This window comes from Eurosta solidaginis, chromosome X, assembly GCF_040869045.1.
Source record: "Eurosta solidaginis isolate ZX-2024a chromosome X, ASM4086904v1, whole genome shotgun sequence".
NCBI lineage: Eukaryota > Metazoa > Arthropoda > Insecta > Diptera > Tephritidae > Eurosta > Eurosta solidaginis.
The window spans coordinates 204,861,061-204,880,551 of NC_090324.1; the positions used below are offsets into that span (position 1 = coordinate 204,861,061).

At 38.0% G+C, this 19,491-nt stretch overlaps 1 protein-coding gene across 1 annotated transcript in view; it reads right to left on the bottom strand.

The window, feature by feature from the left end:
• Gat (GABA transporter) overlaps window positions 1–19,491 on the bottom strand; it is a 1,840,468-nt gene that overhangs the window by 637,344 nt on the left and 1,183,633 nt on the right. Inside the window, exon 8 of the mRNA XM_067758099.1 lies at window positions 12,575–12,819. Coding sequence (XP_067614200.1) covers window positions 12,575–12,819 — 245 coding nt within the window. The remainder of the gene's footprint in view (window positions 1–12,574; window positions 12,820–19,491) is intronic.

A 19,491-nucleotide genomic window follows, 5' to 3' on the forward strand; every position in this document is an offset into this window, starting at 1 on the left:
TTTTTACTTAAAATTTATTTAGCGCTTCATATATCATGGGGTTCTCCGTGTGAATTTCTTTAATTTTAGCATTATTTGGTATATTTTTAGCTGTTGATCTAGTTGTGACGTTCATTATTTTGCATGCTTCCACTGACATTTCTTTTAAGTTTGTTATGTTAATGCGAGACAATGCGTCCGCGATGTGATTTTCTTTTCCAGCAATGTACCCCACTTCGAAATCGTATTCTTCTAAATCGAGTCTTACTCGTGTTAATTTAGGTGAAGGGTTCTTCATCGAAAAAAGGTAAGTTAAAGGGCGATGGTCGGTTTTAATTTTAAATTTTCTACCGTAAATGTATGGTCTGAAGAATGTTATGGCCCAATGGATTGCGGCTAGTTCTTTTTCTATTGTAGCTTTGTTTGTTTCACCTTTTGTAAAGGATCTAGAGGCGTAAGCAATTGGCAACTGTTTGCCATCATGTTCTTGGCTAAGGACTGCTCCGCAAGCATACCCACTAGCGTCTGTTGTTATGCAGAATTCTTTATTGAAGTCGGGGTATTGCAAAAGTTTTGGGCTGATTAATGCTTCCTTTAAATAGACAAAAGCTTTTTGACATTCTTCTGTCCAGTCGAAGGAAACAGTCTTTTTGCAAAGCCTAGTTAATTTTCTTGAGTATTCTGCGAAATTCGGTACAAATCTTCTGTAGTAATTGCAGACCGCTACGAATCTTTTAACTTCATCTGCTGTTTTTGGTGTTGGGTAATTTTGAACTATCTCAAATTTCAGAAGATTCCAGGTTCGACTACTGGCAGGATCGCCATGAAAAGTTCAATAATTTACTCCTGGCAGGATCGCCATGAAAAGTTTGAAGGAATAAGAAGACGTTGCAAGTTAAAGGTTGCGACTTAAATCCTCACTTTATTGAATAAATTCTTGTCTTTTATACTAATTTGCTTAACCTATACATTAATAAATATCTAAATACTAATAACTAAAAATAAGTACATAGGGAATGGAGAATGCATACATGTCTGTTTGTATACGGTCTTTGTATACATGTATTTTTGTATGCATAACTCCATACATGTAGTTTTGTACATTTAGCAGCGTCAGCAGATCAGTTTGAGTGTTGCGGTATTTTCCCAAAAGAGGCTTCCCAGTAGAAAATATCTCGAGCGCTCCCTTGATTAACAGGAAAAGAGCGATCTTTCTAAGCAACAGGGGATCAGCTATAGAGCAGCACATTAGCGTGTGATCTCCTATCATTTTTCTGGGAGCAGAATGCGATCATTGTTTTTTTAACCGTTATATGTGTTCCCTTTCTGTTTTTTTGGAGCAAAGTGGGATATTTGCGTCAAACATAATACATCCATCGAAAATAACTGTATTTAAAATAACTGTTGTTTTCTCAAAATAAAAGAATTTGTCATTCTTAAATAGTCAGTGAAAGTGTTACGTGGTCTAATTTAAACGTTTCTAAAAAGGTAAACGAGTGAAATATAAAAATAAGAAATTACAATGACCACAAAATTTGTTTGTAAGAGACATATAAGATGCTTAGTTAAAAGAAAACTAGAAAACTTAAGTGAAGAAACTGCTAAAAAACAAAAACCTGATACTAACAGTAGTGGAAATAATATAGAATTTGAAATAAATGAAATATATTGCGAAAAAAATAATTATCTGTGTGAAAGAAGTGATAGTGGTGAAGATTGTGTCTATAATGAATCTGAATTGGGTTTTAAAGACATAGAACCTGGTTTACATTCTGATTTAGCCGTTTGGGCGATTAAACATCGTATATCTAGATCAGCTACAGATGATTTGTTGAAGATTTAAAAAAAAGAAATTCCGATATGCCTTCATGCAAAGCAACCTTGCTAAAACCATTTCAGCCCTTTTCGACGAACGCTTTATTTTAAGCGTGAATTGGACGGGGGGCCAAAGTAAAATCGCAGTTAGGGACTACAAGATATTTAGCTATCATTTATTTGGTAAGTTTTTTGAGTATATTTGAATTTCTTCTTATGACTTTTATTTTGCATTGCAGAAGCCGTCAAAGACAAGTATCAAAACTATTCGGAGTTTGAGGATAAAGTTAAGGATGCCTTTAGAGAAGCAAAACTGAAATTTTACCGGAAAACTTATAAATTGAAAGCTGCAAATTAAATATTTACTAATTGAAAACTTAAAGTAAATAAAAAAAGACTCAATTTCCTTTTTTTATTATTTTTAGGGAACTATTTTTTTGTCTCGCTCTAGTTTTGTACATTTTGATGCTATGGGGAGCACTCCTTTTTTATTGTTTTTGATCATTTGGAGAGCGCTCTGATTTTGTTTTCTTATTATCATTTGGAGAGCGCTCTGATTTTGTTTTCTTATTATAATTTGGAGAGCACTCCTTTTTTGTATATATGGATCATTTAGAGAGCGCTCTAGTTCCACGTTTCTCAACCGTTTACAGAGCGCTCGCCCTCCTGGGACATGCAATGTTAAAAGGGAGCATGTTTTGTTTGACGTCTTGGACAGTGCGGAAGCACTCCCACGCTCCCTATTTAGCGATCCATAATCGCTCATAGTATGATCCCCTTTTTTACTGGGTTGTATGTTAGTATGTATAATTACAATGGGTTGTATGTTTATATGTATAATTGATTAGCTGTGAATGGATATAGGTCTCATGTTCGGCATTCCATATCGTCTGGGTTAGTTCAATAATTTATGTTGGGAAAAATATTGTAATATGATTATTACTAAAATATATTTGGAATTTATACAGCGTAATACCGCAAGTGTGTTACAGTCGTTGTGAGGTATAATGGTACCTTAGAGTGGGTATGACGTATAATGCTACACTGTCCGAAAGCACTGCTATGATCAACCAGCGTCACAGTCAGTGACTGCATTGCCACATAATTCATCTTCTCGGGAAAAGCCGGAGTCTTAGTGCTAACTCCCTTTGGCACCTCAGAGAAAGCCGGAGTCCTAGCGTTATCTCCCTTTGACTTATCTCCTACTTTCGTAGTTGGAACTTCCCTCTGACTCGCAGCTTTCGAGGTAGTTGCAACCTCGCTATTGGGGCTTATCTGTCTTGCAGCTTTGGGCCTACTTGTCTTGTCTATGCGACTGCCCTGCCTCGCGGCTCTAGGACTGGGTCCTTTCTGCCTCTTGAAAGCAGATTTGTCGCCTTCCGCCGAACGTTGCCCCTTCATTCTGCCATTCGACGCTCTTCCTCCTCGTACCGGTCGCAGAACCGCGGGTTTCTATCAGCAAACCTTTCGAACTGCCTTCGACCTACTTCTACCGCCTCATGGGCCCATTCCGACCACTCGATATCCACTTCTGTTGGGTGGACCATTGCTCCCAGGCGTTGGACAATTCTTAGTGCTGCACGGTGATGCGGGAAAGCTCTTTTACTTCCTCTGCTCCGTACCCTTCTCCACTCTTCTACTCATTTGTGTGCTTTTCCAACACGGAGTTCATTGAATCAGCACTACTGTCGCTCGCCGAGTGCGACGCATCGCTTAATGCGTATTCGTTGTCCTTGGCTTGCGACTCAGTCCTCTTATCATCCTCCTTATTACAATTTGGTAATGAGTCGTTCATCTTGGTCGTACGACCACCTGCCCGACAAGGCGGGCTCAGTGGTCCAGTATTATATACTGGGAAAGAACCGTCAGCCACAGCAGTGCCCCTTACTTTGGTAAGGCCATCAATACTTCCCGAGGTGGTCCGGTATCGGGAGGGCTCCGTTCGAACACAGCCGAATTTATCCCCTGGCTGCAAATCGTCCAATAGGCACGGTCCGCATAACACCCTGGATTAGGGGGTTGGCGGTTCTTGGTCAACGACATCCCGCTGCCTAATATGAGGCGAAACGGCGTAGATGCCAGTCCTAAACAGCTCCGCCTCATAGTCGGGCGCTATGGAGATCGGCTAAGCCCTCACACCAACGACGAGGTGCCTACCCTAGTGAGGGAGAGATTGGGGAGATAGCTGTTTATTTTATTACAAAGCTCATCGATGTAGGAAACAATAGCATAGGTGTAGAAGCAATAGTGACCCCTTCTGGTGGTAAAGGTAGCTATTGATATGTAGAAGTTAAACAGAAATTTGATGAATATGAGCTTTTTTTAAGTTATTGCAAAAAGCGTTGAGGGTTTTTAATATCTTACGAGGTAACTTCGTACATGTTTCTAAGAATGAAACTTCGCTATACTTTAACATACAATACTTTACCCCATTTTAACAGAACTATCATTTTTTGATTTTATTAAATTTTATGAAATGTTTCTTCCTCTACAGTTCCATTTCCGCATTGGATGGTAAATATGGCTTTCGCATTTTCTCCATCAATAACTGTGACAAGGTGGAAGAAATCTATGCGCGTAAATCGCAACATATTATCTTGGTCGAGCGTTTCTTCAATAGCTCTCTAGTGGTGATGGGGACGCTGTGATGATGGTATAGGGTGAGTTGTTGAATAACATACGAAAACCACTTTAACCCATCTATATATTTGCATTACAGCTAAAGCTTTACAAACAGCAAAAATTGATGGCGCCAGGCAATTGGAAAAGGCAGTGAAGCATTCATCACACTGTACGGATGGTGCAAAGTTATAGACTGCTGTTGTAACTGCTGTCACCGGCACAACGGTCATCTCTACTTCGCCGAGTAGCGGCTGGTCCGACTATCTATCGAAGACAGTATAATCATATCTTTTGCCAACACAGTTTAGCGATGTGCTTGCACAGGAAAATATTTCAATTGGAAAACAAAAACCAATTATGAGAGTTTATTTATTATTAAAGTACTTACTTTTCTTTATATCAAGTGTATTAATTTAAGTTGCAATTTCATGTGCATATATAATAAGGTATGACGTGATCCTATTGCTGTCGGAATTAGACTTGAAACAAATCAATACTCCTGCTAAGAGTTGCAGAATTAAGAAAAATTAGAATTCAATTACGACAGCAATCCGATTCCACGACACCTTTCCTGACCTGTTTCTTGATCTGAAAAAAGTGCAAATCTAATCAAAATTTCTACTTAGCTTTAAGTTGTAGACTTAAATTGATTCAAATAATCAAATTTTTTATTCGAAACCATGGAAACAACTCAAATTTTACAAGAATATAACACACTTCTGAATTATCCAAATATAAAGTTAGCTGCTGCAGCAATATAGCTCAAAGCAATTAATATATTTTTTATGTTATTATTAAAGTATTTACTTTTTTTTTATATTAAATGTATTAATTTAAGTTGCAATTTCATGTATATATGAGGCTCCAAGATGCAAAACCAGATGAATCCATGATATGTAAAACTTAGAAAAGCACAAAAAATGTTTAAATTTGTTATGAATGAAAATTGTTATGAATTTTCAATACGGGTATTTAGAATGTTGCTAGGCGATGCAATATTGTCGCAACTTGAATATTATTTTAAAATATCTGGTTTTGCATATAGGCGCCTCATATATAATATTCTTTATTTGGAAAAAAATTACTAAATCTAATGATATGTTTTAAATAAATATTTATATTATATGTTATGTTTGTCTAATTTTGTTTTGTTTTGCCTCCCTTATTCGTATAATTTAAGCCGCTGCGAATTTCTTTCAGAAATTTGGTGGGATGGCAATAATTGGTATGAAATGACAATTGAACTGGAATTAACAATTCACTTAAAACAACGTTATCAGTGCAAATTAGAGAGTGTAATTATAAGTTTTAAGAAAAGCAAGGTACCTGCATATATTTAAAATATAATAATGCCTAGAGGGCGACCAAGAAGATTTCGCAGAGGGCTTAGTTCTTTAAGTGGTAGAAGAGAACAAGTAAATGCAAAGGGATGCAGGTGTCGGTTTTGTCACACTGAAAAAAACGGGCTCAAAATTTCTGCTCTGCATTGTATTTACGATAAGTATTTTTGATGTGTTAAGATCTTTGCTGATTGTAAGTTGTTTATGAGCATGATTATGACACTGTAAGATAAATACATATATCGATTATCGATTTCGGCTTCCCCTGCAAACTTGTTGGATTACGTGTTCCATTTTCTTCATGTTGGAGTACTCTTACAATACTCCTTTGCAATGCGTTTGCGGAACACCATCAGCCGATTATTGCTCGTTTTTTAACAACCGTTATCACGACACGATGACGATCGAACAGAGTTGCCAAAAGTAAAATATTGCATACAAATAACTGATAATAAAATTTTACTATGGCAACTCTGATAAAATGCAACCACGCACTAGTTTTATGTATACATACTATAGTATAGAGAAATATTAGTTTCTTTATTCACGCAAATGCTAAATAACAAGAATATTCGTAGTAAAAAATATAAAAGTTATATTGCCCCTCTTCATTTACTTTCATTTTAAATTAAATTCACTCCGATAATTCTATCCGACACAATTCCTCTTTAGTACTTTGGCATATGATCCTCTGTGGGTGTTCCATGGAGTACTACAGTGAAAGTACTTTGGAAAGTACTCTCACGTATGTACTCTATGGAATACTCACAAACAAAGCGAGAGTGGGATCACCTACCCCTCTGCTAGGACATCGCAATGTTAATTGGAGCACATTTTTTGTATGAATACAGATTAGTTTTGGAACACTCCTATACTCCCAAAGGAGTATTCCTTACTTTATTTATGGAGTACTCGCATTTTTTGAAGGGTCGGTTTAATAAATTTTTAATTTCGAGTCCGATTCCGAAGTTGATTTTGATTTTGGATGTGCTTTTGATTTTAGTTTTATTTTCGATTCCGACTTCGAAATCGTAACCAAGGTGTGACATATAAGGTGTGACATATAATTTTTTTCTAAAAAAACACACCCGATTATCGGGGGTTACATACTAGTTATAGATTATTTGGAATGATACCATAGTACGAGGATCGTATGCGGAAGACCAGTCGGTTCAAATCTCTAACTCACTATGTATGGCATGTGATGCTGCCATGCCCAGAAGTCGCGGAAAAGCCCAGCGCACTCCGGTATATTAGTGGAACGAAGAAATTGTGGAAAAGCGTAGAAAATTTCACAAAGCAAGAAGTTGTGCTTTAGGGCACTGCTGGATAATGTCGGCCTAGATCCTTTGGGATCAGCCTACAGAACTGTGATGGCCAAAGTTAAAGGACCTATATCACAGCAACCTACGTGCCCGATACACTTTTCCCGGCGCAAGATCGCTGGACTTATCCAAGCGAGGATCTCGAAAGTACGGAAATTCCGCAAATTACAGAGCAACAGGTCATCTACGCCTCAAAAAGAGTTGCTGATAAGAAATGCCCAGGAACCAATGGAATACCAAACATAGCCCTTAAAGCCCCGATCACAACTAGGGCTACATTATTGTGACGAATATTAGCATCACTAAGCTGATACTAAATAAATAATCACGCAACAACAAAAACATTAAAGCAAGCTACATAAACAATTTAATCGTCATTTACACACATATATAGAAGGCGACCAAGAGATTATTCAGCCAGCTTTCAAAGCACGCCGCGTGGAGGTAGAAAGACCAGACTGGGTAAACACAATATTGGAGGCACTGAAAGGATCGCAAAAGCGGAGTGAAAGAGTTATCAAATGTTTCAAATTCAGGAAGCCAAGTCACATTTCACGTCATTGAGATCTTGATCCTAGTGGTTCCAACAGCATGGGTGGTTTTAAGCACAAAGTTGGAGGAGATGCGCAAGAGCGAGTCAGATGTAAAGATCGAGAGCTAGCTAGTTTCAGCTGTTGAATGTCCTGTTATCTCTGTATCACAAATCGGAAGAAAATCGAGCAGTCTTACCGCATATGGATATGTGGAAGGCAAGGAGCGTGTACTGACTGTAGATACGGGCGCATCTCATTCCGATCCGATTTGAATTAGTCAACAGGAGAGTAAAACCGTTACCTGGAGCAAGATCGCGTACGATCACTGGCTAGTATAACCGAGTCCAAGGAGAAGTGGTATGTGAGGTCTTAATTGGAAAGGTCGCGGTGCTACAAGTTCGCTGTGGCAGAGATCGTTGACGAAGTCATGCTGGGAGTGGACTTCTTAGTTGACCATTGAATCAGGAGCGATATGCAGAGATGGATTATGCAATACAAGAACAAGGATGTACCACTTAACTACAGTTTTGAGAGCGGGTTCAGCAGTAAGCGAGTGCTGGTGGAGGAGACTCTACAAATACTATGAAAGTCAGAGACAGCAGGCCGGGCAAAGACATGTGGAAATAATGGGCCAATGAAATCAAAACCGAAGGTACATGCGAGAAAAACACTGGCATTGATAAACCCTAATGCACGCACTAAAACAAAGGAAAGAATTTCACAGAAAGAATGCAAAGGTGGTTTAAAGCCAGAGCGCACTACTGTTGTGGAACGTCAACACGATACTGATTATGCAGTCAATCCGTCAAGATCAAGCCCTACGAAATATTTCGAAACAACAGAGCGTGAGGGAATGATCCAAGATAATAGGTAGAAGGATGAAACACAGGTACGACTAAAACAATAATTCGGAAGTTTTCTTGGAGGGAGATTTGGTACTGCTATACAACCCTCACCGGCGGAAAGGTGTTCCATCAAAATTTCTATGTAGCTGGGAAGGCCCGTACAAAGTTGTGAAGCGAATCAGCGACGTCATCTACATCATAGAAACAATTGGGAAACCACAGAATAGAAAGGTGGTTCATTTGGAGAGGCTAGCAGCGGTTGGATCGAGAGATTTGTCTGATCGGGACGATCAGACTTAGGTGGAGGGCAGTGTGACGAATATTAGCATCACTAAGCTTATACTAAATAAATAATCACGCAACAACAAAAACATTTAAGCAAGCTACATAAACGCATTAATCATCATTTACACACATATATAGAAGGCGACGAAGAGATTACTCACGCACACTCATGTAGTCATCAGCAGAAGTAGTTACTCACCCATACACACGCATATGGCTATAAGATTAAAATAGACTACAAATAGGTATATATATATATAGATAATAACCAAGAGAGGGATACAATTTTTCTTGAATTCAGTTTCGCGAAATGACTAGACCTTAGGAGAAATGGATGAACAAGAAAACTGAGAGTATTAATGCCGAGCAAGCTGAGGAATCAGTAATCAGTTTGATTTAAACACGCTATTAGTTGCGAAGTGAAGTATAATTGTACTAATCCCAAATTAGTCTAATAAAGACCATTTTGCAATACAGAATATTGGAGTGATTTATTGAACAGTTTAGCGATTCGAACGTTTGCAGAAGGTTTCAAATAAACGGAATTTCCCAAAATTAGTTACATTATTTTCTGATCTTTTTAATGATTGTGTGCAAGAAGGCGTGTTGCCTCGCCCGTGGAAACGACAAAGACTTGTCCTATTGCTGAAACGTGGTAAACAGCCTGAGCAACCATCCTCATATAGGCCACTTTGTTAGCTGGATTCCCTAGGAAAAATTTTCGAGCGTATAATTAGCGAGCGCTGACTCTAGAAAGGTGGCTTATCGAATAATCAATATAGATTTCGCAAATCAAGATCGACGGTAGATGCAATACATGCAAACAGTCGTCAATATAGCTAGAGAAGCTATCTCCGGAGGCCAAAATAAGAGGAAGTTCCGTGCACTGATTACGTTGGACATCAGGAATGCTTTTAACACTGCGAACTGCATGCAAATAAACCAGCTTACTTACGCAGAATAATAGGTAACTATGTTAAAGCAGAGTACTTCTCTTTGACACGGATCAAGAAGCAAAAGAGTACAAAATCACTAGAGGCATCCAACAGGGACCTGTTCTCGGTCCAAGTTTTGGAATGTAATATATGACTGGGTGCTAAAGATTGATCTACCAGAAAACACGCAAATTGTTGGATATGCTGATGATATTGCAGTGGTAGTAGTGGCCAAGAAACTGGACCTGCTTCAAGCATTATGTAATGATGCCGTAGGAAGGATAAAGGAATAGCTGAACAATACGGGACTGGAGTTGGCTAGCCAAAAAACGGAAGTGGTATTAGTGAGATCCAAATGGTCGGCGAACGAGTTAGTCTGTAGTGTCGGGGAAATCATTTCATAGGATTCCCTAAAATACTTAGGAGTGCACGTTGACTCTAAGTTCACTTTCAAAGAGCACCTCAGAGCGGTGGGAGAGAAAGTTACCAAAGTTAATGAAGCACTTATGAGACTAATGCCTAACATTGGTTGTCCGAGCGAAGCTACACGTCAGCTATTGACCACAGTAACCAGCTCAATAATGCTATATGCAGTACCAGTGTGGTACGGATCTAAACGGACCCATCAAACAGATATATATTCAACACTTCATGATGCATCTATTTCGGCTCATCCTCAACAAATACGAATGCTATTTGCCATTATATTATCAACATGTATGCCATCAAATCCACTTGAATTATGGAACAAATATAAACATTATATTGCAGTAGATATTTTAATTCGTATGCGTCATCATGCAAGAAATCCTGATTTGTTGATAACTTTGGAAATGTACAACGAAGCTTTGATAATAATTGAAGATATGTTTCCAACGATTGCAAATAAAACATTAGTACAATAGGGGTTTGATCGCACCAAATCGTGAGATGCATGATCTGTTTGATCGCGAATTGCAACGTGAGCAGGAATTCAATTCTAATGATTTGCGTCTATTTGTACAATCGAATATAACCAAAATGAATATTAAGCAAAAACATGTATATGACACATCATGCAAGCCATTTCAAATAATGCAGGTGGATTATATTTCTTGGATGCACCTGGTGGTACAGGCAAAATGTTCGTTATATCACTGATTTTAGCGACTATTCGATCGGAACAGAAAATTGCATTGGCACTTGCATTTTCGGGAATTGCTGCTACTTATTAGAAGGTGGTCGGCCAGCACACTCTGCATTAAAATTGCCGTTGAATGAACAGGTGATTGAAACTCAAACTTGCAATATTTCAAGAAATTCTGCTATGGCAAAAGTTCTGGGATTAACGTCAATTAATTTATGGGATGAGTGTACAATGGCGAATAAAAAATTACCAGAAGCATTTAATCGAACAATGCAAGATTTACGTGGTAATAAACAGCTTTTTGGTGGTGCTTTGATATTACTGTCAGGGGATTTTCGACAAACTTTGCCTGTCATTCCTGGATCAACTCCTGCTGATGAAATAAACGCCTGGTTGAAGTCATAAGTTCTTGGGAGATATGTACGAAAATTGTCACTGAAAATTAATATGCGTATTCACCTACAAAATGATCCAGCTGCCCATGAGTTTTCAAAACAATTTTTAGAAATTGGTGATTGCAAAATACAAATCGACAGAACCAACGGATTGACCACTGTACCGAACAATTTTTGTACAATTACGAAATCGATCCAAATATTCTTGAGAATTACAGAAATCATGATTGGTTGAGAGAACGCGCCATTTTAGCACCGAAGAACATTCATATCAATGCCATTAATTTTTAAATTCAAGCAAAACTCCGAGGTGTAGTCACGACATATAAATCAATTGACAGTGCTATGAATCAAGATGAGGCAATGAATTATCCAATTGAATTTTTAAATTCATTAGAACCGGCTGGTATGCCACCGCATTGTTTGAATCTGAAAGTGGGTTCTTTGATTATAATATTGCGAAATATTAATCCACCAAAACTGTGTAATGGCACCAGATTGGCAGTGAAAAATATATTGCCAAATTTGATTGAAGCTACGATCTTAACTGGTAAATCAAAAGGAGAAGTTTGTTTAATACCGTGTGTCCCTATGATTTCAACTGATATGCCATTTGAATTCAAACGATTACAATATCCTGTGCGTTTATCATTTGCGATGTCCACCAACAAAGCCCAATGGCAAACACTTAACGTGTGTGGTGTGAATTTGGAGGAATCATGTTTTTAACATGGCCAACTTTATGTTGCCTGTTCCAGAGTTGGTATCCCCAGCCGTTTGTTTATTCATGCTCAAAATGAAAAAAAAATATTGTTTATCCAAATGTTTTGGATTAAGTTTTAAAATAGCTAGCAAATAATAAAATATCTTGTTTTTTTGTAATAAATGAGTTTGATTTAATATTTCACTTTATACGTAGCGAAGCACTTACCGGGTCGCTAGTATAGTATATATTGTTGTGTGAAAAAATCATAGAGATCGGTGATATGTATAATATATACATGATGGTATATATATATATATATAGTATATATATATTTTTTTTTTTTGCAATTTCAGCCCAATTTTTAAAGCTGGAAGCTTCAAATTTCACCAAATGCGTACGTGTATAGCATATATTGTTGTCTGAAAAAATCATAGAGTTCGGTGGTGTACATACAACCGATTGTTAAGATGAGAAACATTGTCATAAATATAATTTTACGAATTTTTTCTTAGATCATACGCAAATTTTCTTAAATTTTAAGAAAAAATCGGAGTGAATTTCTATGAAACTTTTTCTTAAAAAAATATGTACGTTTTTGGTTCAGTTCAATAAAGGTCACCTAAATCGCTTGATAGAAAGTATGTGTATGTATGACACTATTTACTTACTTGCGATATACATGCAAGTCCAACCAGATAACTAAGAGTACATACTACAGCAATGAAAATTTCTTTTCGCTTGCGTAAAAGTTGCGGCCATTCGTCGATAATGGCAGTAATGAAACCTTCCATTGTACAGAATTGTGAATCAAGGCCAATAAGTAACAGCATAAAAAAGAATAAGCAAGACCACATTGGAGATCCCGGCAGTTGTAACACAGCCGACGGATATACTAAAAACGCTAGTCCTGGACCTAAAGTGAGGAAATTAAAAAAATATGAATTAATTATAGTATTTGGTGAAAATAATTAAATTGAAAAAATATTGATAATAGGCAATTTCGTTAGTACATAAGTGTAAGAAGTATTAAGAATCTGCAGCAAATTTTACAAAAAAATTATTTCTAATGTTACTTGCCCGTTTTACGTTTTTAGATCAGTGAATGAGATCCATATTCACTTCAACTATCAAACTATTTCTAAAAATTATAAACGGTTATGGATTAACGAATACTATTTATCGCTTCCTCTTACTTAATTAATTGGCGCTCAACCGTTTAAACGGTTATGGCCGTCCAACAAGGCGCGCCAGTCGCTCCTTCTCTCTGCCAACCGGCGCCAATTGGTCACATCAAGAGAGTTTAAATCGTATTCCACCTGTTCTTTCCAGCGGAGTGGGGGCCGCCCTCTGCCTCTGCTTCCATAGGCGGGTTCCGATAGAACAGTTTGTGGGCCGGAGCGTCATGTTTCATTCGCATAGCATGGCCTAGCCAGCGCAGCCGCTGCGTTTTAATTGGCTGAACTATGCTGATGTCTGCATAAAGCTCGTACAGCTCATCGTTAAATCTTCTTCGGTACTCGCTATCGCCAACGCGTAGAGGTCCATAAATCTTTCGAAGAACTTTTCTCTCGAATATTCCCAGAGCCGCTTCATCTGATGTTGTCATGGTCCATGCTTCTGCACCATATAGCAGGATGGGAACGATAAGTGATTTGAAGAGACAGCAGATACTTCCTTTTCGCTATATGGGTAGGTTTGAAAATAAGCTAAAAGAAATTCCAAAAGCCTTTTGGAACTTTATCCACTCCAAACGTGGTTCTACAAATATTCCGATCTGCATGAACTTTAATGGAGTATGCTCCCAGTCTCTGAATGAAACAGTCGAGCTATTTGCTGAAGTTTTTTAATGAAACTTTGATGATGATGGTACTGTAGATCTGAATGGCTCTTATTCGCGCTCGGGGCTCTCTGATCGCTTAGATTTCGGCGCCCCCATCATCACCGTTGATGACGTGAGCAATGCTATGTATGTCCTCCCTTAAACCCTAGTTAAAATATGATGGCGGCTGTGCCTTTGTCCTAAAGTACTGTAGTTTATTTTTGTCCCCCCCTCTTCAGCATATATTCAATTTATCCCTGTCTTCCGGAACTTTTGTCGATAGGTAGAAAAAAGTTCAATATGTCCAATCTTTAAAGCTGGAATTAAAAATGATGTCTCTAACTATAGACCTATCGCCAAACTTACAGCATGCTCAAAGCTTTTTGAAAAAATTATAAAAGAGAAGTTAACTTTGTCATCAAAAGCGTTATGGAGCCGTGCCAACATGGGTTTGTGGCTGGCCGCTCGCCTGTTACTAACCTAGCGTCGTTTTCTGATTTCTGTATCTCTGCATTTCAGGATGGCTGTCAGGTAGATATTATATACACTGATTTCTCAAAGGCTTTCGGTAAAGTTTCACATAAAATCATCTTATTTTTATCATGGTTAAAATCTTATTTGCCGAATAGGTCACTGTGCGCCGCAATTGAGGACTGTAAGTCCCAACCTTTCTCGGCAACATCCGGAGTACCTTTGTATTAATGACATTTTATTTATTTTTTTTTATTAACGACATTGGTTCCTGCTTTAAATCGTCTGCTTTCCTTTTATATGCAGAGGATCTTAACATTTTTCGTATAATTAATTATGCGTCAGATTCAGTGCTCACCGAATTCAGCGAATTGTCAAGCGTAGCGAACGGACGTGTTCTTTCGCGCTCTAAGTCTTTTTTCTATTTTCGCGTTTTAAAAGTTTATTTACAATTAAAACGTGTCTATAATGTTATGCACAATGTTTGCAAGATTACTATTTTCAATGTGGATTTTCCATGTCTAAAATGTATTTAAAATGAGCAAAAATATCGGCAAGTTCTATAAATTTGTTCAAAAACAATAAAAATGTAATGTTTAGATGTGACAATTGTGCCATTGTATTCTCTCTATCAAAAATCGATGAAGCTCTTAAAAATATCAGTGCATTAGAAAAATTTTTAAAATTGTTTAATTGTGGTGAGTGCCAGCTAGAGTACAATAGCGATTATCTTACTGTTTACAACTCAATAGCGACGCGCTTTAAGCCGATGGTCATTGAACCGAAATCAACAACATTGCAGATCGCCAATCTCTCATCAAATGGTTCATCTAATTTGGCTGCCGCAGAAAGCCGTTTGTAGCATTATGCATTATGCCCTCCTATGTCAACGCGTTTGTAGCATTATGCAATATGCTCTTCTATGCCAATGCATTTTTTATGCAGGCCGCGCACAGACCTATTGCATTCATATTACAATATCGACCTATATACATTATTGTAACGAATAGTAAATCCTCTTATTTGCAATCCTCTGCTAAGTTCGAATCACTAAACTGTTGAATAAATAACTCCAATTTGTAATAATGCAAAATGGCCTTTATTAAATTACTTCACAATAACACTCAAACTGTGCAACGAATAGCTTGCTTAATAACCAAACTGATTGATAGCTCAAATGAAACTCTACTATTCAAAATAATACTGCTATTGCTCGCTAGATATCGTCTTAATCGAAACTGCTTCACAACTCAAATCAAACTGAATTCCAGCGCCTCTACATCTGCGGCCTTTTATTCTCTCTGGTCTCCTCGTTCGCATCTTCTAGAATCTACTAGCACTGTCCATGAGCTCTCAAACTTCTCAGCTATAACTAAAATTGCACAATTTTATACATCTTGTAGGCGCTTCCAGAATCTACTAGTCCAGTAGCTCTCAAACTTCTCAGCTGTAGATACAATTGCACAATTTTATAGTTTTTCTCATTGCATACTTATAGGATTATCTCAGATATATGCATGTGTTAGTGCATTGACTCTCCGATGCTCGTATACGTACATGGTACATATATGTTGACGCAGTTATTGTTTCGTTTATGTAGATACATAATGATTGAATTATTGATGTGCATTCACGTCACTGCTTAGCATCGGCTTAGAGACGGCAGCACTCCTTAGTTTTGCTAATATTCGTAACATTATGTTAACCACAACACAGCGGGAGTTCAACATCACATACAAATGCCGACAGCAAGACCCATATCCGGTTACATTTAACTGGCGCATTGACCAATTCGTTAATAGCGTGACCGAAAGTCAATGACAGTTTATCAATGTGCCTGCCAAAATATTTATATAATGAGAAATATCTAAAATTAAGTCAAACTAATATGCTGACACAGAATGAATGTATCATGAATGCAGATACTTTTGGCATGAAAATATTAATGTAACTATGTATATTAAAAAGCCCGGATATTGCTCAACAATACCAGCAAGAGCTAAGCAACTCTCTCCCTGAAAATGAGACTTTGACTATGAAGCAAATCGCAACTGCATGCTGCCAAGCTGCAGAAAAGACTGTCGGCAAAAAAGAATGCAAGAGAAAGCCTTGGATGAGCGACAGTACCTGGCAGCTGATAGAAGAACGCAAACAACTGAAAGCTCAACTCAACATCGCATCGGTTCCTGAGCACGACCGCATCCTGCAAACCTATAATGCGGCCCATCGACAAGTCAGAAATGCAGTGAGGAGAGATAAACGAAACTTTGCCGAAAGCATGGCAAACGAAGCAGAAATAGCAGCAACCAGCAATAACCTACGCGGCGTGTACACTGCCATTAAGAAGCTAACAAACTCAAACCCCAACGTGCCCCCCATCAAAGCAGAAAATGGCACCATTTTAACCTCAGATGAAGACCAACTGAACCGATGGGAGGAGTTCTTGAAGGACAACGCCCCCGGCGAAGAAGTGGCGTCAAACTCACGAATAATGCAGAGAAGAAACCCCAACAGAAATATTCCAACAGATCCACCGTCATACGAAGAGATTCTAGAGGCGATAACCAAATTGAAAAACAATAAATCTCCCGGCCCCGATGACCTTCCAGCAGAACTTCTCAAGTATGGTGCAGACGTCACTGCCCGTGCCCTACATCCTATTATACAGTCAGCGTGGATAGGATCCACAATCCCTGGTGAATGGAAAGAAGGGGTTATAATCACTATCCCAAAAAAAGGCGTTCTCAGCCAATGCAAAAACTGGCGCGGCATTACATTGCTTAACTCAATCCACAAGGTTCTAGCATTCATCATACTGGCAAGAATATCGCCCACGCTCAACGCACAATTGCGTAAAGAACAGAACGGCTTTATACCAAATCGATCTTCCGTGGACCACATCAATACCCTACGAATAATCATAGAACAGTCTAATGAATGGAGATCGCCACTATATCTTCTATTCGTTGACTTTGAGCGTGTGTTTGACACAATCTACCGTGACGCGATATGGAGCGCGCTACAAAACTGCGTGGTCCCAGGGAAAGTCATCGACTTGATTAAGGCCCTCTACAAAGATGCAATGATCAGTGTACGCTTCAAAGGAAAAAACACCAACAAATTTAGCATAAACAAAGGCGTACGACAAGGGCGCGTCCTATCACCGCTGCTTTTCATAGTAGTGCTGGACGATGCCCTGAAGCGCACAAACGCAGGAGCCCCAGATGGGTTACAATGAAGGCTGAATCAGAAACTAAGTGATTTAGACTACGCTGATGATATCGTCTTCACTACTCATACACTAGCTGCTGCTGCCGCAAAACTCCAGCGACTCGAAATCAAAGCCCGCGCAGTTGGTTTGAAAATTAACTACGCAAAAACTAAGCTAATGAGACTGCAAACAATGAACACATCTCCTCTCCAACTTGTATCAAATGGCAGCACTACCGTCATTGAGGATGTAGAAGAATTCTGCTACCTTGGCAGCCGAATTACTAAAGATAGCGGCGCAGAATCGGATGTATCTGCAAGGATTTGCAAGGCACGAACTGCATTCCACAGGTTAGGCCGAGTATGGCGTTCTCGCATATTGTCGATGAAAACAAAACTGAGGATTTTTAACACCAGCGTGAATTTCACCGACCAAACATAATGAGGACCTGGGTTTTGCGTACAAAGTTATTTGGCTAACATTATGTGGTTGATTGAAATAAACTCCAATTTATTGTGTAATTTGGTTTTAATAAGAGGCAATTCAAAATCTTTTCGCTCTGCGGCCGCCGAACTATGTGGCAGACTCAGTAAATCATATACAAAACCAAGCAATTTTTCAAAATACTTTTCGTTCATACCATTTCTATAAAAGCTTACTTTTCCCCAAAAAGCTAAAACGTCTATATCAGGCTTAAAATCTCAATTTAACAGTCTTAAAAGCTTCCATTGTGTAACAATGGTATCTTGATCGTACGGTATTATTATGTTGTACATAAAATTTGTATATCACATCTAGAGAAATCAAAGCGTTTTTGCATTTGCTTTAAGAGTTCAATATAAAAACCAAAAATATTTTTTTTTTACCGCAAGTCGTTGTACATCTGTAAAGTTATCGCTGTTAAGAAATACTTCAGCTTTACTAGCAACAAAAATATTTTTTAATTCAAGGTAGTACGTTTTATCACTTAAATCAAAATTTTTCAAGCATGCAATAGGGGATGTAGTAGTTTTACACAAAACGCCAAAAAATAATACGGCTATGCATTTGCTACATCATGGCAAATACACACCACTAAAACCCGTAGTTTATTTTTTCAATTTTGAATAGCAAATTAACAACTGTCAAAACAAAACAAAATATGCAAAAAAAAATTTAAAACGAAAAAAAGTTGTTCAGTATCCGTAGCTTTCATTTGCTGTAGCAACGTTTCCAACACCAAATACACAAAATTCTGAACTCCCTTAATATTTTTTATGTTCTCATTATGCATGAAGTTGCTCAAGATAAGCTTGAAGTGTGCTTCAATTTAATGGTATAGGAATGGTAGACGAAACTTTTCTGATTGGAACTCTTATTTTAGGTATTTATAATTTTAGGAATATAGGCTAGAAACAGCATATACGCTTTTATTTCGGGATCTGACATTAAACTTGCTAATTGTATTGCACTAACGCCACTTACTTCGAGGCCCGCACAATGTTACACGATAAAGCGTTCTATGTAAAACCGGCCAATAGTCTAATAAGTGAAAAAAATGGATTGAATTAAAACGCCGATGTGTAGCGTTAGAATGCGATTCTTCTTTATTAACGAAATCAATGTATATTTATACAAAAGTTCTTAACCTACAAATACATACCGACATGAATGTTTACATACTAAAAGTGCATGACTTAATAATAATGAATAATGGTTTGTCAGCAAATTATTGTATTGACCTACATATTGTCAATATGATCCGCGCGTAAGCTGGTTGGTATGACGAATCAATATATTGGGCGATTTGGCAAATGCGAATGAACTCATGGTGGTTATCTAAAACAAACCAAAAAAGGCTGTTATCTGGGTCAGTTAAATATGAACTTTTGTTTGTATGTATATTTGTAACGTTAAGCGTGTTCGAAGTGAGGTGAATTCCACGCAACATTACACCATCGGCCTTTCAAGAGTGAGCGTTTATAATTTTGTGCTTAATTATAGACCGTCACTTTAATGTCACTGTTATAAGTGTGCCGTGTTGTTTCATTTTACGCTAAATGACCCAGTCAACTAGCTTGGTGTTACCAAATTCCAATCTTTTG